The sequence below is a fragment of the Paramisgurnus dabryanus genome, chromosome 1, assembly GCF_030506205.2.
Source record: "Paramisgurnus dabryanus chromosome 1, PD_genome_1.1, whole genome shotgun sequence".
Lineage (NCBI taxonomy): Eukaryota > Metazoa > Chordata > Actinopteri > Cypriniformes > Cobitidae > Paramisgurnus > Paramisgurnus dabryanus.
The window spans coordinates 47,448,173-47,470,797 of NC_133337.1; the positions used below are offsets into that span (position 1 = coordinate 47,448,173).

General features: G+C 37.2%; 3 protein-coding genes and 1 long non-coding RNA gene across 6 annotated transcripts; 3 read left to right on the forward strand and 1 right to left on the reverse strand.

Annotated features, from left to right (window-relative positions):
- Positions 1 to 455: 455 nt before the first annotated feature.
- Positions 456 to 10,328, forward strand: LOC141282384 (uncharacterized). The gene is made up of 2 exons (XR_012336989.1): positions 456 to 4,375; positions 10,256 to 10,328. It is a non-coding gene; the product is annotated as an uncharacterized lncRNA (long non-coding RNA).
- A 2,133-nt stretch (positions 10,329 to 12,461) lies between these two features.
- mrpl43 (mitochondrial ribosomal protein L43) lies at positions 12,462 to 13,722 on the reverse strand. The gene is made up of 3 exons (XM_065262509.2): positions 13,437 to 13,722; positions 13,160 to 13,266; positions 12,462 to 12,950 (listed from the first exon to the last, which is right to left on the reverse strand). Exons 1-3 carry the CDS (start codon positions 13,565 to 13,567, stop codon positions 12,742 to 12,744), a joined length of 447 nt encoding a protein of 148 aa, XP_065118581.2. The 5' UTR covers positions 13,568 to 13,722; the 3' UTR covers positions 12,462 to 12,741.
- twnk (twinkle mtDNA helicase) lies at positions 12,835 to 17,952 on the forward strand. 3 transcript variants are annotated; one of them, XM_065262505.2, is made up of 7 exons: positions 12,835 to 12,972; positions 14,115 to 14,224; positions 14,585 to 15,965; positions 16,130 to 16,370; positions 16,684 to 16,791; positions 17,139 to 17,280; positions 17,411 to 17,952. In XM_065262505.2, exons 3-7 carry the CDS (start codon positions 14,609 to 14,611, stop codon positions 17,735 to 17,737), a joined length of 2,175 nt encoding a protein of 724 aa, XP_065118577.2. In that variant the 5' UTR covers positions 12,835 to 12,972; positions 14,115 to 14,224; positions 14,585 to 14,608; the 3' UTR covers positions 17,738 to 17,952. The 3 variants fall into 3 exon arrangements, with proteins under 3 accessions (XP_065118577.2, XP_065118580.2, XP_065118579.2); XM_065262508.2 differs by having other exon boundaries at positions 14,115 to 14,194; XM_065262507.2 differs by lacking the exons at positions 12,835 to 12,972; positions 14,115 to 14,224 and adding an exon at positions 14,256 to 14,437.
- A 588-nt stretch (positions 17,953 to 18,540) lies between these two features.
- galk1 (galactokinase 1) lies at positions 18,541 to 21,953 on the forward strand. Its single transcript, XM_065262828.2, has 8 exons — positions 18,541 to 18,905; positions 19,563 to 19,752; positions 20,052 to 20,171; positions 20,419 to 20,554; positions 20,740 to 20,921; positions 20,999 to 21,149; positions 21,291 to 21,453; positions 21,644 to 21,953. The coding sequence occupies exons 1-8, from the start codon at positions 18,738 to 18,740 to the stop codon at positions 21,713 to 21,715; spliced, it is 1,182 nt and encodes a 393-aa protein (XP_065118900.2). The 5' UTR covers positions 18,541 to 18,737; the 3' UTR covers positions 21,716 to 21,953.
- Positions 21,954 to 22,625: the final 672 nt, after the last annotated feature.

The window sequence follows — 22,625 nt, forward strand, 5'->3', positions numbered from 1 at the left end:
AGCCAGCGCAACCTCAGGTAATTGCGTAATGACGTGGAAAGGTCACGTGTTACATATATGAAACGCACATTTGCGGACCACTTTAAACAATAAACTGACACACAAACATTAATTAGTATCATTCCACATACAAGAATGCGGAACGGTCCTCTTTCTCCACACTTGTAAACACTGGGGCGCAGTTTCGATACGTCATCCGTGACCTCTTGACGTGATGACATATTACATGAGGTTGCGCTGGCGCGTCACAGGACTGAATGAAGACGAGAAGTTGCCAAAAAATGACAATCGTCTCGCTAGATAAGACCCTTATGCCTCATTTGGGATCGTTTAGAGTCCTTTGAAACTGCAATTTGAAACTGCATTTAAACTGTTAAGTGTTGGGGTCCATTAAAGTCCATTAAAATGAGAAAAATCCTGGAATGTTTTCCTCAAAAAACATAATTTCTTCTTGACTGAACAAAGAAAGACATCAACATTTTGGATGACATCGTGGTGAATAAATTATCTGGATTTTTTTTAAGAAAATGGACTAATTCTTTAAAGTTATTTTACAGAGGGTTCATGATTCAAAATGACTTTCCAAAGACGGTGTAGACAATGCAAAGCATATTTGTATATAACCAAGGTGATATTATTGCTCAAATGCAAAGACATTTACAGAATTTTGCATAATTGCACCCAATGTAAATAACAATCATTTTATTATCAAAGCTCATGCAAAACATACGATTAGTGCATTTCATTTTTAAAATTAAATCAACCAGTAAAACCAATTGAGAACTACTGAAATGCCATGGGGATGCAGAAATATATTTTTGCACTTTGGTGAAAAATTGGTCATAAAATTGTCCCTAGGCCTGTAGCAAAGGTCCTAACAGATATTTATACATTTGGTACCAATATGTCCCTTTGAGGTACTAATATGACATCTTTAGGTGCAAATGTGTACTTTTTGCAAGGGTACGCCCCAGTGACAGCTAGGGATCATCGTTTGGCCATTTTTTCTGAGCATTGAGATTCAACACACGTTTCATTAACATCAACAGATTGATGGCCATTTTCAAAGCCACTGTGCTGTAGATATCAGTGCCCTTTGTAAGAACGTGTCATGTTTTTTTCTAGCGACATTCAAATGAAGTCGAATGGATCTCACTCAGAATGAAAGATTTACTATTAATTCACATCCGCTTTCTTTTGTGCTGTTGTTTGACAGCATACTTCTTTATGTTGAAAGCATACAAAAATGCCTGTAAAATGCTTGAATCATTGCATTGCATTGAAGTTCAGCTGAAAGATGCAATTACAACATTTAATTTTTGTTCATTTACTGCATTTAAAATGCATGACAATGTGCCTGGTTAACCCATTACGTCACACATATGTGACCCTGCCTGAGATTTGGGACATTTCAGTCTTTGATTTCATTTTACTTTAATTGCCGAAATGACCCTAATTAATAAATTTTAAAGATATCAAGTTTATATTTTCACAGAATGTTCTTTATATTATATTGCACGATTTTATAAAAAAACAGTAAAAGTTAGGATTTAACATGCAGGGAGGGTCACATATATGCGTTTCTATACGGTTATGTGTTTGCTGCAGTGTATGTGGTGACTGCATCTTAAACAGTGTTAGGCTGCGATGATGCTCAAGTTTTGAGTCAGCACTCGCCTTGTCTCTCCCCAGTGGGCTTCCCAGCTCATGCTGGTCTATTTATCAGCCCTGACAGGAAAAGCGGCACCTGGCAAGAACTCCATCAAGATGTAGAGAAAGCTGTGGAGCCCTTTCTTAAAACAGCAGAGATTAGAAAGAAACACACGATCTGCTTGTATTGGCCAGAGAGTGGTGAAGCCAACACAGCTGCTGTCAGACTGAATAATTACAGCGTCGGCTCGTCTTTTCATCGCATTCATCTGTTATTTTGTGCTCTTGTACCGGGTAACCCTTTGCTGTAGCATTTAAGTGTTCATTTTGCATACATTTGCATATATTTGTGATTGTAATTGTGCCTGTAGATGATGAATACGGGCTGTATAGGCAATTGGTTGACTCGTCCAATGACTTATCTGCGTATGAGTTTTGAGTTAAATGTCTAACATGCATATCGGTTTAATTGTATGAAGTCAACACTGTTTGCAAGCAATTCTACCTTCATAATGTGACAAATCTGTAATTTAAACAGGATGTTCAACAAGAATAAAAAAATATTTTGTATCTATAGGGAAATAAGGATTGTAAAGTAGGAGTTTTCAGAGGTGCATAATTTTGATGAACGATTATGAAGATAAATGTTTTGTTCTTTGGAACAACATGCACTGATTAATCATTTACAGTACAATCAGTAACATGACAATGTATATTTGAGACATTTTGTTTTATCTTCGTTTTAAAGGGAAAGTTCACCCAAAAACTTTATCTTTGATCCCAATGTCTTTCTTTGTTTTTTTCATGGTGCAAATGCAGATTTCTTTCACCAAGGTGGTCACCATCCACTACCATAAAATTATTAAAAAAAATCACACAGTGCCCAAAAATAGCTGGGGACTATTTTCAGGCGCTGTGTAATATCATTGGGCCTGCTGCACCCATGGCACACCCAATTCCTTGATTAATACGCCAGAATGAGAGTATAGTTCCTAGCCATTATCGGCCTAGAAAATTGCAACTTTTAATTATCTGTCGATCTTAGTACACGATGTAACCACAGAAGTCTTAAATAGGAAAAATATTGAAACTCTTTGGTCATTTTTGAGCGCGATGCTAATGGTCTAATCAGATTCAATGGATTATGCTAAGCTATGCTAAAACTCAGATGTTTAACTCTAGGGGAGCTGGAAAATTAGCCTATTTTCAAAAAAAGTGGAGTGTCCCTTTAAAGGAATAGTCTTCCCTTTTGCCATATTAAACTATGTTATTACCTCAACCTAGACAAATTAATACATACCTATCTTTTTTCAATGTGTGCACTGTACAGCGTGTTGTGAATGTGTTAGCATTTAGCCTAGCCCCATTCATTCCTATGGTACCAAACAGGGAACCCACCAAACACTTCCGTGTTTTCCCTATTTAAAGACTGTTACATGAGGAGTTATACCAGTAAGTAAATAAAACTTTTTTTTGGTACAATAGGAATGAATGGGGCTAGGCTAAATGCTAACACAATCACAACACGCTGTACAGTGCACGCATTGAAAAAAGATAGGTATGTATTAATTCGTCTAGGTTGAGGTAATAACATAGTTTAATATGGCAAAAGGGTAGACTATTCCTTTAAGGGAACCTAAGTTTTAATTAAATAACTCGACTCTGTGTTAGGCTACATTTACACAGAAACAATCTGAAAAGAAAACGCAAAAGTGGTGTTGCGTTAGCGTTTTGAGGGGGGAATCTGCGTGTATATGGTGACGCAAAAGTGTGTGATATTCGATGTAGCATGCACTCCAGGCGGCTAGGTGGCAATGTGAAGCACTGACACACTACAACCTTTTTCCTTATTCTCCCAGGTCTCGTCCAAAGCCATCTGGTTTGCCTCCGACGAATTGGCGCATCAACAATTTGATGGAGGTCATTAATGCGCCTTCTCTGATCAGAAATACTAGCTGTGAATATTTCGTACAACTGCGGGAAAGACTTGTGTATATTTATCAGAGCTACTATGGCAACTTGAAGGTCCAACGTATGGAAATAATCCAACATGTTTGTTGTTTTTTTCCTGAGCTGGCGTATGCCTGTGACGTAAACGGGTACGCGATGAGAGCCACCTTGAGCAGGCTATTACGTTTTTACCCTTTAGACGGGAACGCGACGGTAGATTGATTTTTAAGATTTCCACTCTGGAGGGTGGTTTTACTTTTTTGCGTTTATAAGCCCCAAACACGCAGTCGCCGTGTAAACGAAAGGCACATCCAATAAAATATTTTTACGTTTTCACCCTCGAGTGTTCTCTTGTAAAGTGGCCCTTAATGTCCTGAAGAAAATTTGCTCTTCTATTTGTGGATATTGCTGTTATTTACACATTATTTAAAAGTAAACACCCTAAAACTGCCCAAACATTTAAAAAATTTTGTGCACTGAAATAAATACTTTAATTAATAATGGATTAAAAAAATCATCATTTGGGGTCTGGGCAAAAGAAAGACATTGGGGGATCAAACAACACGAGGGTTAGTAAATAATGACAAAGTTTTTATTTTTGTTGAACTATCCCTTCAAGTGTTGGGGTACCTAAGGTGTACTTCCGTTCATAAACTGTGATTCATAAATGTTTCGATGTTAGTAGTATTGCTCATATTGTGTTTGTAAATATCCACTGCCTTTCCTGAACGTTTTGCACTTACATCTTTTCCAAAGTTTTTGCTATGTTGCCCAGGTGAAAAAAAATTCTATTAAAAATATACTTTAAAAAAGTGTACTAAGTATATTTTCTAGATTTTGTACTATTTTCGTCAAATCCAAGTATAGTTAAGTGTACTCAATTATGTATTAACTTCAACTTAACACCTATTTGATTACACTTCAAGTGTAAATAGTATGCTAAAATGGAACAACTTTTTTTAAACTTCAAGTGCACTAAAATACACTCCTGAAAATCAAGATTTATGAGTAATTAAGCACACTTACAGTACAATTGCATTGTATTGCAATTTTAATGGAAATACACTTAAAAAGCCATTGCAGCACAAATTATAGTTGTGTTTAAGTACATTTTGTGCATACTGCTATCATACTTATAATTAGTATAAACTATGTTAATTTAGTATGCCTCTGTAATATTTCAAGTGCTCTACAAATGCACTTCCTAACTATTTTTAGTGCTTTTAAAGTGTCCCACTATGACAATAATAATGTTTTTAAAGTGAATTTCAATTATAACCTAAACATCATAGACACGTACTTTCAGTGCAATATTATTATAGTGTATTTTTTATATTTTAAGTATATTTAATTTGTACTTTTATCCCCATTTTGTTATACTTAAGCATGAATATTGCTGTTACACTACAAGTGTATAATATAACAATTCAGTTCAAATGCACACAAACAGATTACAAACTGCATTTCAAAAAAGGATCTTTATTAATGACACAAAAGTAACACACAAAACAGATATTGGCAAAATGGGGAACCTTAAACAGTCGACTTTCTTTGAAATGCCGGGAAGAGAACAATTGCGAACAACTTGTACTATATGGACATCTAGCTCTGATTTGAACTACTGGAGGCCTTGTAACTGGCATTGTTGCACTTCCTCCGTAGAAGGTCCCGGATCTCTGCCACCTCGATGTTGGGGAATCACTCCCTCACTGCATCTGTAAAACAGGAAAGAGACATTTCAATTTCAATTTTATTTATATAGCGCTTTTCACAATTTGTAGTTGTTTCAAAGCAGCTTTACATTAAAAGAAGCAGGGGAAACAGAAAAATCGACAGACAATATAAGTAGCAAAATACAGCGGCTATGAATAAACTTTACAAGTGAGCAAATTAATAATGTCTCGTATACAAGAGGGTGCTAAGTTAAGCCAATGTTGCTTGACTCCCCGGGGTTAAAAAAACCCTAGGAGAAAAACCTCAGGGAGGAACAAAAAGTCCTAGGAGGAAAAGATATACACATATATATATATGGGATGTAAACGGATAAGGAGATTTAACGGGTTCCGTCTAGGGCTGCACGATAAATCGCATGTGTTTGTCAGGCGCATCTCCTCAGTAATGCCGGTTCCTTGATTAGTATTAAATCGCCATCAGCTGTTTTCAGATGGAGCAGCTTTAACTACAGAGCCGTAGTTCCCTGACAAGCTGGGCCATATCGCATACATATCGCAGCCGATACGTCCGCGATAATTAATGCGAAATTGCCCCGATTGTCAGTGAACTACGGCTCTGTGTAGTTAAAGCTGCTACATCTGAAAACAGCTGATGGCGATTTAATACTAATCAAGGAACCGGCATTACTGAGGAGATGCGCCTGACAAACACATGCGACTTATCGTGCAGCCCTAGTTCCGTCGGTGGTCAGGCATCGGCTGGGCATCACGTTGAAGGGCAGCCAGTAGATCAGTGGTGTGTTGACCTCCACGGCAGCCAGAACTGGTCTGTTTGTCTCAATGTCCTCGGGTTTGAGGACGAGACAGGGAGAGAGAAACAAAATCCTATTAGCGTAGGGGCCATTCACATGTAATGCAGTGTCACACAGTGTTGTGTTTTAATATCTGCTCGGTTCCAGACAGGCTAGCTATTGCGGCATTAGTAAATTACCCAGACGAGTTATGTGAATGCTTTGTTCCGTACAAGCTAACTTTTGCGAGATAAGTATAATTTACTAGACAAATTATGTGAATGCTTTGTTAAAGAAAAAAAGTCTTAAAGAATAATTCCGGTATTAAACACTTTGAGTCTCATTTCTGGTTTGTTTTGGATGAACTACAGTGATGGTCACTGAAATTTTGACAATGGGTCGTGTCTTGACTTTTTAACTTGTTTAGAAGCGTCTCTTGACTGCTTCAGAATGGAAGTCAAGGGCCATGCACAAACATGTCATTAAAACAACACTTAACGTTCATTTTCAAAACTGTGCTACTCACAGAGTGGTTTGTGGTGTTCGTTGATGATTAAAAACAAATATATCAGAGCAATGTATGATTTCAATCCGTGTTATTTGCTATAGTGGATCTATTTTTTCAGACACCTCACAACCACGTATATACTTCCGCTCTATATTTGAGTCTGAAGCGTTAGCACACTCTTGACCACTTGATGGCGACAACCACTTTGCCTAACAAGGATGCTGAACGGAACTTGGTGTCTAGCGTATAGACAGTCACAATCGAGCTCAAATTCAAACCTAAGGCTGGTCACTGAGCCATCAAATATGGGAAAAATTTGTGCCCTACTCCGAGGGCACAGTTGCTCTGCTCATGCTAGCCTTTTGAGAGAAACCGAGCGAAAAAACTACAACCAGATGTAAACAGACCCTTTTCCATTTCCGGCGGCAGAGTGATATATCAGCGAGCAATGAGTCTTCCAAGAGAAGTCAATGGAATTTTACAAAATGCCAAATAAAACACCACAGAAACCTTACGAAAATTAACCATGGTTTTACTACAGTTAAGACCAAAAAAACCATGGTTACTGTAGTAAAACCATAGCTACCACAAAATAACAATGGTTTTGACAACCATGGTTTTCAAAAACCATAGTTAAACCATGGTTAGTGTAGTAAAACCATGGTTTTGCTCATAGTAATCAATTGACCAAAAAAAACATGGTTACTACACTTTTACCACAATAAAACCATGGTTAATATTCGTAAGGGACAGTTTTGAAAATGAAGGTTAAGTGTTGTTTTAATGACATGTTTGTGCATGACCCTTGACTTCCACTCTGAAGCAGTGAAGAGACGCTTCTAAACGAGTCAAAAAAAGACACGACCCATTGTCAAAATTACAGTGTCCATCACTGTAATTCATCCAAAACAAACCAGAAATAAGACTCAAAGTGTTAAATACCAGAATTATCCTTTAATGGAGCATTTCACCTGTAGAAACATTAATCTTTATTGAAAGTGTCTCATATTTGTAGTGGAAATGTAACATACATTTCGAATTTGGTGCCTATTTGACTAAAAAAGGGGTGTTTGTAGTCTCACCACCTCAACAAAGATATTGGACTTCCTTCTTTCAATGATGCAAAATTATAATTTTTTACATCATTGAAAGAAGGAAGTGCAACACTGAAATCTGTATTTCTCCTGTCTCAGGAAATGATGCATGACCATTCAAAAACATGACTGGGGTTCTAAAGATACAAAGCTTAATACAAATGGGTGAAGTGTCCCTTTAGATTTAAAGTGATTGACTGTGTCTGATTCACAGATACCAGTTGGCAAATAATTTCAGAGCTTAGACACTTTTGATATTCTAGGGAAAATTAAGAGACCAGAATTTTGCGACCGCAGTGTACGTGTTGGATTGTATTCTGATATTAATTCTCTAAGATACGAAGGTGCTGGGCCTTTTAAGGTTTTATTGGTGATTAATAGTATTTTTAATTGTATGCGATATTTGACTGGTAGCCAGCATGACATGGGCATGAATTAAAACAATATTAAATTAAAAGATTAAACTTAACTTACATCATTTTTACACAGAAACCTCTTCAGCGTCAGCAAGGTCGACCACATGGTACATGACCTCTGTAAACACAAACATGGATAGACATCATATTAAAAAAGAAGACAATCATACAACTTTAAAATATATTTTGACTCCAAGCTTCTTTACAACAACATCTAACGTTAGTTTATCTTAAACTTAAAGTGAAGCTGGCTTGGTTACTAAACAGAATAAAGCTATTAAAACAGGCTTGCAAAATAAGCAGCATCTATCAGAACTTACCTACAGCAATGAGCTTTTAAACAACAGAAATCGTCTAAGGTTATCGTTTAAAATAGCAGAAAGAGCCATTTGCTACAGTTAGCTGAACATCTCCAACACAAGTAATCTTGCCGTTTTATTTTTAAAGTTTTAAACATCGAATTGATTCGTTTATCAGGCATTTTGCATGTTACTTTGCTCACTGAAAAACCGCATGTTCAAGTTCCTAACGTTACTGTGTAACTTACAGTGTATAACTTACTCTTAATGTTTCCTGTGTGTGCTTTAAATTAAAACACTTCTCGCATAAAGACAAAAATAATCACAGTGAAGAACAAAATAGGAACAAATATGGAACAGATCTGCGCGATGTAAATGAAAGTCAAACTTACCTCAGCCGTACTGTTTAGCATGAAAACGAGTCAGTAGCGGTTTGAAAAATGCCGTTGATCCTGATTGGTGGGAATGAATGGGTGGGTGCAGGTGCATTCTGGGAATTTGAGTCTTTTGCCCTGGCGTTGGTACTGCTTTAGCATGCTGCTGTAGATGTATTTTGACTACAATTTCCAAGTTGCATTGGATGTTTTTTTTTTTTTTCATTATTTTGGATCCTCTGCTGGCACTTTATGTACTTTTTATAATCTGCGTTTTCACACTGATTTGTTCTTTATACTTTATCAATAATAAAAATATTAAATATTTTTATAAAATGTATAACGTTTACAAAACATGTTTAGTTGACAAACATGTTGACAGTTATTTTGAGTGATGCTCAGATTTTCTTAAATAAAAAAACCTTTATCAATTAAATTACATTAGCATAATAATACATGTATTTAGTAAACACACTTGTAGATATATAATGTTTTTATGTTATGTCTTGCCTTGAACCCCCCACCCAGCTTTGAAAATAGAGACACCAACTCTGTCATTAACCCTTCACACCTCACAACCAGCACTCCTTACAACCAGCTGTGAGGATTCCTAGAAACTTCCACCAGTATACATCCATATACACAAGGTTTCTGGATGTTTCACGAGTTTACTTCTGAGTATTACGTTTCCAAGCACTCTGCCTCATTTATCTGGCAAACCGAAAGTTTAGCAGGGATTTCCCATCCGTATTTGTCTGGATACAGCTCTTTTCATGCAGTGTATAGCCTACATTTTATTATTCTAACGTATTTTATGAAAGTACTCTGATATGCAACTAAAAATACACTTATTTTATAGTGTACTGTATAAAGTGTACAGAAGTCACACTTCTAATGAAGTGAGATCCTAGTATGCTAAAAAAGTAAATTAACAATTAATTTCCAAAAAATATACTTCCCATAAGTATATTGAATTGTCACTCTAAGTATGTCAAATTTAATATACTTAAAAAAAATAAACTTCTATACAATTTAAAATACATTGACAACAAAGTACACTTTCAAAAAGTACATTTAAAAAATATTTTAATTACTGGTAAATTAGTATACTTATTTTTTGGACTCTTAAGTTGAACTTAATTACATCTTTTTTTAAGTATACTTTCAAAAAGTACATTTAAAAGATAATTGAATTACTGGTAAATTAGTATACTTATTTTTTGGACTCTTAAGTTGAACTTAATTACATATTTTTTGAAGTATACTTTCAAAAAGTACATTTAAAAGATAATTGAATTACTGGTAAATTAGTATACTTATTTTTTGGACTGTTAAGTTGAACTTAATTATATCTTTTTGGAAGTATACTTTTAAAAAGTACATATTAAATACTCTTTAAATTAAGTACAACAAGTAGAAGCATACTTGTTTTATACTTCATGTACTTCAATCATATTTCTAATACACTAAAGTATACTACTTTTTTACCTGGGTGGTCAGAGTATATTAGGTACATAGAGCTTATACTTACAATATCTGATGTTTACATCCTATTAAAGTATTTATTATTGTTGCTACTGTTTCTTATCATGTGATGTGAACCCTAAAGTTATCAATGTGCAAATAATACTGACCTAAACCTCGTTTTCTGTCATAGTAGTAGATTTAAACCAGATCCCTATCTAAATCAGGCCTTTTCATGTCCCCACTGCACTGTTACTTAGCAACACAGGTCTTAATTTAGAACTTACTTTAATCCCCATAATAGGTCAAGCTAGTTTTCACTGGGGACGGAAGATGTGATCGGAGGCCTGGTCTCATCTGGTTGTAATAAATGGGACATATTAATAAATATACTTCTCTCTTGCGAACAAATTCATCAAAACATGCCTTACATTGATTAAATGCTTAGCCTTGAGTTATCCGGCCTGGTTACTATACTTAGTAACCATTCATTCATCTCCCTGGAAACCTGGTTATCTTCTACCACACTGCTGTCATTGTAGTTGTGATGACACGGATAAGCAAGTAAGTGCTGAATGTCTCCCATTGTGGGATCAAATTAATCACAAGTTAACAGGGTTAAGGGTAAGTGTTTTTAAAACGAAGTGCCAAAATTGTTAATGCTGATTCCCTCTAACATATTCTAACGTCCTCGCCCCCGGCCTGATTAAAGTCTGTGGCATACGGCTTACTTTCCAGAAACGTGTGGGAGTGAGAAAAGCTTTCCTACTGTGCCCAGTAAGCTTTGTGTCGCTATTACTGTAGATGAAATGCACACATTGCATGTTCGTTTACATTCGGTTTTAAGCTGCTGTAATCAACATAGAGATTGAGAGAAACAAATATGTCAATATAAATATTCATATTTGTCTTATATATATATATATATATATATATATATATAGCGATTGTGAATATAAATATGTGGTTACAGGTTTGCAACAGTGTTTGCTTACTTGTGTTTCCTGACTTAGGATTTCTGTTCTTTGTAACAACTGACAGTTAACAGCATTGTAGTGGAACTGCAGAATTGTCAAATAAATTGCTTTTCTGCAAAAATAATACCTCAACATTTATGTCTTGTAACATGTTCGTAGAAGTATATTATGTATATTTAAAAGGCTTTTAAACAATGTTGCTGCTACTGTTTTATGGCATGCTTTTGCCCAATAAACATAAGGTATGTTTGACTTCATTCAACGCCATAAGAACCGACAGGCGGATGACATCAAAGTACCGCGAGAGTGATTCGAGAAATCATGCGGAGAAGTCTGGATTCAAATCACTCTCCCGGTAAATACGGCGCCGCATGAAGTCGAACCATAGACTCGAACACGTACGTCACGGATAGTTCATGTCGTGTTGGGCAGGTTTATGACCCTACTCAGGAGTATGAGCTAATTTAGTTCCCAAGAAAGGCAGTTCCGGTACTAAAATCATTCCCAGCTCAAACAAGCTTAAAAGCGGATGCATCCACAAATAGTTCGGGCACTATGAAAAAGTTCCTGTATCACCGAGATGACAACACTTAAAGGAACAGTATGTAGGATTGTGGCCAAAACTGGTACTGCAATCACAAAACTTGTGGCTAAAACTGGTACTGCACTCACACAACTGGTGGCCAATACACAACATGACAACATAAACATCAGTTGAAGGCTGCAACTCCACTTTTTAAATGACAATATCCTGGCCAGACCACTTTTGTCAGTGATATTAGTATTTAAAATGACAATGATTTCTTAATGTCTAGTAACATATCAGGGCCATTTTGTAATTAATTGATATAAATTTCTTACATACTGTTCCTTTAACTCAAAATGTATTCCCTCAGACATGAAAAAATTACGCATTTCTATAGCAACAGTAACAACGGCAAAATTAATTTGCATTAAATAATATTGTTGGCGGCTGTTAAACACTAAATTACATTTAATGCATCTGCTAAATATCTCATAGCACAGAAAGTCATGTAATCCATTCTGGAAATGGTTCTATGTGGGGTTGCAATAAACCCCCAGTCTATAAACTGCAATTACGAGGACATAAGTTAAAGTAACATAAAAAATATGTGTTGATTTGAGAAAAATGCTGCATATTTTTTACAATGCAGCATTTCTCTCTTTTTTAGTGTCCAAGTACAGATGTGTCTGCGAGAAAGTGAAGGAGATTTTGGCTAATAATAAAAAAAAGGACAAATCTGTTATCACATCATCAATTCAGAACTTTATTTCCCAAAGGCAAACAGGTGCATTTTTTAGCGCATGAATGTCTTACGGCCTGGTACAATTTTATCTTACACAAACCTCTTAAACCATAAAAAACATCTTATCAGTCCAGTAATGAGTCCTATTTGAAGACATGCAACTCATCTTAGTACTGTTAAATGTGGGCCAGTGTTGGAGCTGTGGCAGAGGTTTACCAGCAAATCTGAACATCAGTCTGAAAATAAATACAAAACCACTGACTTAACAGCAAAGTCCTTATTTTGTTTGTGGGCCAACTGGATCAATGCTGGGAGTTCGATTGGTGAAGGGGTGCCATTGGCCCTGGATACTCGGACTGTCTGTGTGGAAGGGTTTACGAATGCGGATGATGTCTAGTCCTGACTGGTTGGATAACTTGGTTATGAGTTCAGTAATTTGCTGAGATGTTTTGTTGGTGAGCGTCTCCTCTTGGACTTTGCCATTCACTGCACAAGCCAAACAGAAACAGTAAGTGCATTAAGTTATTTTAATGTGACACACTGCAGTTATTTGAATTTTATTATTATGTATATGATCATTTGAATTTTTAAAATACATTGATAAACAATTTGACAAGTAAACATTTTCAGAAATTATAATCGGTGTACGTGTATGTCTGCAGATATTTTATGAAATATCAGAAAAGGTTACATACAATATTCTGCAACTATTTTGGGAATCCCGCAGGACTGAGGAGAGATGTAAACCACAATTCCTGGGTTATTCTTGGCAAAGTCCACCACACCTTCCTCAATGAAGTCCCTAAAATATGCATGTCATTAGATTTAAGTGTTTCACAAAAAACCAACAAAATCACAGGTCAACCAAGACATAAATTAAGTGACATAGAAATAACAAATTGCCCCAAACTACTTCAGGGTCATTTATGTATCATATTACTATACATGCTATAAATAGCAGGGATCACCTACCTGACTCCTACAGAGCCTTGTCCTTTCTTTGAGAAGACGAGAGATATTCGCTTTAACTGACACACATAGCGACCCACTCCGTTATGGAGAACGCTCTGTAAAAAACGACTCGGTGTCCCGCGAGCAGTCATGTCAACTCCCTAAAAAATCCTTCATTTACTTCTACTCTGTTTGCAGTTAGTTCTGGTAACAGTAGCGTGTACTTTAAATGTTTAGATTTAGAGGACAGCCGTCAGAAAACATGCGCAATGCCAGTTGCGTTAAAAATGGTCGACCGGGTGGAAACTAAGGCTGAGCATAAGTAGTTCCGTATAACGTTAATACCATATGCAGAACATTTGCAAGACTGCGAATTTGTTTATATTTGTTTATAAATACAGATTAATTATATTTAAAGCCATACAGACAAGTGTTCTGTGAAAAAACAACACTTCAATGATGATTGAAATTATTAATACTTTGAAATAGGTTTAAATATTAAAAACAAGACAACAGTTACCTCTATGAACCGTCTAATGTTACTGTGTACCACGGAATAGATTACAAAATGTCTTTCTTTGGGTCTTGTACCAGCAAAGATCATTACAGGGATCACAAAAGTTTCTATTAAAACCTATACAATTCACATTATAACCATAAAATCCATGACAAAAGTCTGTGATGGGGTTTTGTCGGCAGGGTCGATGCAGGACAGGAGTTGGTGTTTCGCGCGGATCTATTTTGGAGTCGGACCTGCTGTCAACGAGGGCATGCGCATGGTAACAGTTTGTCGCGCTTCTTACACTTTAGTACGTTTATTTATGGTTTCGATAAACAAGATCTGATGTTTACAGTATGTAAACCGAATGGGCTTTGTTGGTGTATTTTTTTGATAACGGGTTTCCTCGATTAAGTCGTTTATTTTGTAGATATCTTAATATAAGCAGTACCGTTAAGGGTCATGCGCGGATTATATGTACATTATACCTTTATTTGGAGACTTTTTGCAATAACGTTCATTTGTAAGTATATTATGCCTATACACGAGCATAACTGTATATACAGTGCAAGTAAACACGTTTGTGTCCGCGCGCATGCGCGATGTCATCCGCTTAGTTTGTGATTCTACTGCGTGTGATAAATGTGGTTTTGTAATTTTCACATTACAGGTCTGATGTCCTGAATAACAGCAGATGTGGAGGAGCAGGTTTCTCAGGGGTGCAGTCTGTCTCTTGCAGGGGGGAGGCTACTGTAGTCCCTGTAAACGTTTTCAGCTTCCTTCCTGGAGATATCTGTCTTTATCCCAGCCATGTCTCAATCCATTGCTTCCCTGCTCCTTAAAGACACCGATGTGGTATCACTCCGAAATCAAATCAAGACCTTCTGTTTCCTTATACTTTTATAGAACTTTAAGAAAAGATGCAGCATCTACGATCGATTTTCCTCTCCATTCCCTCGCGGTGACTGACATCAAACAATATCTTCGTTCCAAAGATATTCCCTTTCACGATGGGTACAGCTGTTTGCATGCTCCTAGCATTTTTTTGGAACCAGGTTCTGGAAGAGAGAACCACTCGCTGTTCATCGATAAAACCACCGGACAATTTTTGTGCAAGGAGACGTTGGTGGAGGGGACCTGGGAGGACCTTCAGGATTGTATAGAGGTGATGTTAAATGAAGGCCAGACCTTTATCAGCCCTAATGTACTGTTGGGTTTTCCTGAGAGTGTGGAGGAGCAAGAGGAGAGAGAGATGGAGCTGAAGGAAGTCCAGAGAATCTGGAGCAGCTCTGTCCCATTTTCCGAACTCATGGAGGAGGAGGCGCAGCTCGTCAAAACCATGTTTGAAATTGGTAAACTCACCAACGGCACATTGAAAAAATTCGGGGTCCGGTTCTTCAAACCCACCAAGAGTTTGGTCTTTCCATGGTTTAGCGGGCGTGATTCGGGTCTACGGGGTGTTAAACTGCTTTCTGCTGCCATGACAGGTGACGGACAGGTGACGTACACTGAAGCTACAGTACCTAAAATCTCTAACTACCACAATCTCTTCGGCTTGCCTTTAATAGCTTGGAAGGATGTTGAGGTTGTGCTTACAGGGCATGAGCTGGACAGCATGGCAGTGAGTCAGGCCACCGGTCTGCCATCTTTGGCCTTGCCACGGGGCGTCAGCTGTCTGCCCCCAATTCTTTTGCCTTATTTGGAACAGTTCAAAAAAGTTACATTATGGCTGGGAGGAGATATGCGCTCATGGGAAGCGTCAAAAATCTTCTCCAGGAAACTTGGACTTAAACGCTGCTCTCTGGTCAGGCCGGGGGAGTTTCAGCCGTGCCCCAGTAAAGCGTTGGGCCAGGGTAAGAACCTGGCACGAATAGTCAAGGCATCCATCCCGGCTGCTCACAAGTCCATTGTGTCCTTCAAACAGCTAAGGGAGGATGTGTACGGGGAACTGGCTAACGTGGAGCAGGTGGCAGGAATACCGTGGTTTAGATTCCCTGAGCTTACTCGAATTTTAAAAGGTCATCGCAAAGGAGAGCTTACAGTTTTTACAGGTACTACCTGAACTTAAAATTCTTCTTATTTACTACTTATCTAACATTTTTCAGCTTTGTTTCTGGAGGTAAAACAACAAATCTTAGGGTCGCCATAGTATATAAACTCTAAATAAATGTACATTTTTTCCATATAAATGCTGATATATTTTTTTATTTTCTAGGTCCCACTGGCAGTGGAAAGACCACCTTCATCAGCGAGTTTGCCCTAGATCTTTGCATGCAAGGTGTCAACACACTATGGGGCAGCTTTGAAATCAACAATGTGCGCTTGGCCAAAATTATGCTGACTCAGTTTGCAAAGCAAAGGCTAGAAGAGAACTTGGACCAATATGACATGTGGGCTGACAAGTTTGAGGACCTGCCTCTCTATTTCATGACCTTTCATGGACAGCAGAACATCAAGTAAGCCTTTTCTGCAATTCTTAAATTAAATAAAATAATATTTGTTGGTTGTGATGGATATTAGTGTCTGCATTTTAAACAATAGTAATTTGAAGTGAATGTAAAATGTATTACTTGTTCAGTAATGCATACTAAAATCTAGTTTACATTACTAGGTTATAATACTGCCAGTGACATGTATGCATTATTGACTATATTGTGTTGCAAGGACTCTTTTTTTTTAGCCTTTTATACCGTATTTTCCAAATGCAGCTGGCTGTATTTGTGGTTGCCTGAGCTGTATGGGTAATACGATATCATTTTCCCTGCACAGGACTGTTTTGGATACGATGCAGCATGCTGTTTATCTGTATGACATTAGTCATGTGATCATTGACAACCTGCAGTTTATGATGGGCCAGGAGAGTCTGTCTTTTGACAAGTAAGCACTTTAAGGAGGGGTTTAATGCTATTTCATGCATTATGATGTATTAACACAGTTAAAGAGTTGTAATCCTCATGCTAAACAAATGCAAAGTGTCACGCCTCCTCTTTCCTACAAGTTTTGAAAAAAAATTACAACACGGGTACCCGTTACACGTCAGTGACCCCCATATTCCTTTTATGGGCATTTCCCCCTGAAACCACTGTCTTTTATAAATCTGATAGAACTAGACTATCAGACTATTCAGCTTTAATAAAGATGCCTAAATGTATCATGCTGGTAAAAGTAGGGTTATTATTTGTAGGGTCAATGATTATTAAAATGTCTTTTTATGTCTTTCACAGGTTTGCTGTACAAGACCACATTATTGGAGCCTTCAGGAAGTTTGCCACAAATAACAGCTGTCACGTGACCTTAATTATCCATCCTCGGAAAGAGGAAGATGATAAAGACCTACAGACAGCGTCCATCTTTGGCACAGCCAAGGTTGTTAGATAAAGATCATATTTTTATTCTTCTGCAACTTGTGTTGTGTATATGGTTTTCATTTGTCTATGTAATGCATCTCTATGAATATGAGAGGGGTGTAACATCTAATTTTTTTTCTTCAAATCAGGCCAGTCAGGAGGCAGATAATGTGCTCATCCTACAGGAGAAAAAGTTGGTGACGTGTCCAGGTCGTAGGTCCCTTCAGGTGGCCAAGAACCGCTTTGATGGGGATGTGGGGATCTTTGCCTTAGAATTTAACAAAGCCTCGCTCACCTTCTCCGCTCCTCTAAAAAGTAAACAGAAGCTTCGGAAGGTCAAAGCGGACAAGAATAACAACACAGAGGAAACCGAGGCGATTGAACCCAAAGAAAGCAATGAGAAAGCGCTTAAGACTGCCAAAACTAAGACTGCAAGGACGGAAAAGGGGTCAGCACCAGGAAAGGGTGCCACCTGAGAAATAAAATAATCACTTGCCTTATCAAGACTGATTTTGTATTCATGAAGATGAATTCACTGAATGAAGTTTAATTGTTGTATCAGTGGTCAAACCTGAAACATTTCAGTATGAAAATTGATGTTATGATGTTATTGCTGCATTTTTCTGCTTAGTTGGGCAACATCAAAGTCTGTTCATAGTGGTTCTGGATAGATTGGCATAAATGCCAAAATTGTGCAAATGCGTTACTTTGGGGAATACCCCTGAAACAAGGACAAACAGGTTGTAATATGTAATGTTTAATACCCCATAATTCAGTTTTTCTATGCACTAAAATGCTCATTTTAAAATTTAAAAAAAAGAAAAAAAACAAAGTATCTTCCTGATCAGATACATTTGATGGTTTGAAACATTTCACTTTTAATACAGGACTCAGCAGTATCTGATTAAAGTAAAGGAATACAGTATAATCCTGTCATACATTTCATCAATGTTTTATACGTTTACCTTAGGATAAAAGTGTCAAGCACAAATAAGCTATTTGATAGAAACTGTGAAAACTGTTAATAAAAGTGTTTTATAAAATCTGTCGCTTCTGCTGTTTTTTTTATATCTAACAGCTGGCTTTATTTTGTGCTCGAAAATATTTGTGTTCGGAGTTTAACCAGTGCTGCGCAGACGGATCGGTCTATGACATTAAATACCGCGAGAGCGATTCAAGTGCCCAGCTTTGAAACCACTCTCGCGATACTTCAAAGTCACAAGGACTGCACAATCCAGTGCGCAGACGACTGCTGTTGATTTACCACATGACTTTTTGCACCAAATCAGAACCCTGCGTGTAAATGTCGGAAGTATACAAACCTTTGGTCGTGTTTTTCTTTAAAAGTCACGAGCTTAATGATTCATACGCGTTGAATCGCTCATTGACTTGTAAATCAATTATTACCCCGTGATTTAAATTGCACAATTTTGTGCCACGCGTAAATTAGCATAACGTTTTATAAAATACAGTATAATGGCCAAAAGTTATTCAATTCAAAATGTTGCTGATTTAGTTTCAGAGGCGCGTCGTGTGTACAGAGAACGATTTGACGATGATCCGGATGTTGCTGTGTGCGCACCAGGACGCGTGAATTTAATCGGAGAGCACACAGATTATAATGAAGGATTTGTCCTCCCGATGGTAAATACATTTTTATGACAGAGTTCAGAGCATAGTTTGGTCTAAAATAAGCAGTGTATAATGTAAAATATTCCGTTGTTTGGACGCAAAGTTAAATAGCATGACGCCCTGCTGCATTTTTGCGTAAGAGGTGTGTTATGACGTCATGTTTTTTGTCCGCTATGCAAGAACTTATCATGCAGAACTGACGTCCTGTACAATAAGCATATGGATAGGTTATCAGTGCTTTTATGTCCTTGTTGATTTGAGATTTGTTTTACGTCATAAACCCTGCTAAAACAATACAAAATACTTTATGGCCATCATTTGCTTACCATTAAAACTATTAAAAAATTCCTATAGGTGATGTTTTATTCCAGTAGGATTTAAAGGTGTTCAGCTGGTTCTTATCCCACCAACATAAATCAACACATTAGTAGTAGAGTCCCATAGTTTCCATTACAACCAATACAAAGCCTATTATAATCATTATAGATTTTCTATAATCCATTGCCCTGATACGTGATGTTTACTTTTGTTTTATTTAGCAGGGAGATTATCAAGTACAAAAACCAATGTTCACACTTTCATGTTCCTAGTCAAAAATTGTCCTGATACTAAAAATGGCCGATCACAACAAAGCAACAATCTTCATGATATTTGTTTGAATGATCTCAGGCTTTGCCAATGGTGACCATTATGGTGGGCAGCAAAATATCTGGCCAAAACTGCTGTGTTGTTACTCTGACTGAAGCTGCTGATGAGCCAAGGGTTGTGGACTTTCATCTCCCAACTGAAGCGACCCCTCTTTCAAGAGGGCAGCCAAACTGGGCCAATTATGTAAAGGGAGTTGTACAGCACTACAGAGGTAATCTATTGCGATCGTTATTGTCTATCTGGCACAGAAAGGAACTAATGAGAAGCTGTAGATTTTGTTTTTCTCTAGAACGAAATGTGACCCTAGGGGCCTATGTGAACTTGTCTTGGACTAACTTTTAAAACTTGCAGTAAAGTTGCTGAGCACGTTATTCTCTTTATGTAGAGGCAAATGGGTTCACTATGCGTTTCTGAATGATTTAATGCACAGAATAAAGTATACATTAATCCCATGCATTTCCTAGATCTACTCGTATTGCTTTTAAAAATTGTTGTGTGGGCTTTACACAGCACGTCCCATCCCTGGCTTTAGAGCTGTAATAGCCAGTAGTGTGCCACTAGGGGGTGGGCTCTCCAGTTCGGCTTCACTTGAAGTGGCAGTGTATACCTTTCTGCAGCAGCTGTGTCCAGGTAAGGGCTCTTGTTGGTTGTATTTGTAGCCTGTTTAAAATTAAATTGGTCTGTCAGTGGGGGCTAATGAAACCTTGGCAAAAAAATAAAAAATAAATAAATGTAGCTCCAAAAGTTTTCTAGCTTGGCATGTCTCTTCAGGCTACAAGACAAGCTATCATGCGCTAAAATCATTATCATGTCAAAAATTTGTAAAATCCCTCTAACAAGCGTGAAATGTAAAATAATTATTTCTGTTCCTTCACAGATGATGGAAATCAAGTTGCCAAAGCAATTGCCTGTCAACAGGCTGAACACACCCATGCTGCTGTGCCCTGTGGCATTATGGACCAATTTGTGTCTGTTTTGGGTAAAGAGGGTCACGCGTTACTTATTGACTGCAGGTAGACCACATTGCATATCCGTTTGGTGTGGTAATGTTAGGCTTTATCCTATTTATGTTCAGAAATAAACTTAAATTTGCCTGAGAAACAAACCCGTGACCTTGGCTTGTAAGTTAAGCTACGGATACACAGATAAAAGAGTATCGATGTAACTTGTTATTTTTGTAACTTGTCATCCCTTTCAGATCTTTGGAAGCAACCCCTGTCCCTTTGACTGACCCTGGACTTGTAATTCTGATCACAAATTCCAACGTCAGGCACTCGCTCACAGGCAGCGAGTATCCCACCAGACGAAAGCAATGTGAGGAGGCAGCTGCCATTTTGGGCAAGAGCAGTCTGAGGGATGCAACTCTGCAAGATCTGGAGGGTATGAATGAGATTTATAGAAGGCAAAATAATATGATTTTGACTTTACTTGATAGTAAAAGTCTTACAAATTTACAGCTTCTAAGGATCGATTGGACAACGTCACATACCGGAGGGCACGGCACGTGATTGAGGAGATCGAGCGCACTTCACAAGCTGCGGAGGCGCTCAAAAGAGGAGATTACAAAAAGTTTGGGAAGTTAATGGTGGACAGCCACAATTCTCTTAGGTACACATCTGTATTTAGAGGCACATCTGTGCTTCTCAGTGACTTGTTTGCTTATCCTGTTTGTTCAATAGGTGAGGTTAAATGCCAGTTAATTACCTTAATGATTTGTTCTTTGACTGGTATAAATATTGTTGATTTTAGGGATAATTATGAGGTCAGTTGTCCAGAGCTGGATGAATTGGTGTCAGCAGCACTGGAGGTGGATGGAGTGTTTGGGAGTCGGATGACGGGAGGAGGCTTTGGTGGATGCACTGTTACTTTGCTACAGGCAGATGCCACAGAGAGAGCAATGAAACGCATTCAGGTTATCATCAGTTTAAGAATTACCATTTTGTTTAAAAGTGTGATCCAAATAAACGGAAATAATTAGAAATTTAATTATTTATTCTGCAATCTGTAACTCATGACATTTTATTGATATTTGCCTTATTGATTTATTTGACTAATAGCAAGAATGCTGACCAATGTTTTTTATTTTAACTGTTTATTTATAGGAGAAATATCATGGATCCCCAACTTTCTACACAACTACACCATCAGATGGAGCACGTGCTCTCAGTTTATGATTTTTTAAACTGGTGCTGAAATTAAAGTTCATGGTATTAACAGTGAATTATTTTGAGTTTACACAAATCAGTAATAATGTTGCTTATAAAATATACATGATTATACTACATGTCAATATTAATAATTATATAATATATATGTCAATCAATCATAAATGTTCAAACATGCATCTTGGATTAACAAGTCAAATACCTATAATGGTTAGCAATTTTAATAAAGAGTATTTTTGTAATGGGTGATCTGAGGTTGACTTCATTGACTTTGTTGTGATTTTTGAAAAAAAATTAATAAAATATTTTTAAATATTTTAATATATATATCATAAAACATGTATAGTTATGTACCACTAGGATCCCCCCAAAAACATCCGTGTTCACCTGTTACACCAAAAATTGTAATAATAAAAAAAATATATATATATATACACACCTAAATAATTTTTTTTCTTAAATTTATACATGTATGTGTGTATTTATATATACATAATGTACACACACATTATGCAAACACAAACTTTTATTTTGTATGTGATTAATCATCGTGATTAATCTTTTGACAGACCTCATTTATTTATGTTGTGCTTTATGCTTTGTTTCAAAGCAACTTTACATATACATGTGTTTTACATTATATCTGTTTAATTATATTTGTCATTAAGAAAGCAAAGTTATTACTTAATAATGAGATAAAATATAACACTGGTATGTTTTACTCTCGTACGAGTTTCTGTGTTGATTCTACTTCAATTGAATCTGCGCAGACCGATCGTGTATGACAGTAAAGTACCGCGAGAGCGATTCGTAAGCACAGCTCTCGCGGTACTTTGATGTCATACTCGGTTCGCTCTGCGCAGCGCCTATATTATTTCTTATGAGAATCAAATTGATCGCCCCCTGCCGGCCACGCGCT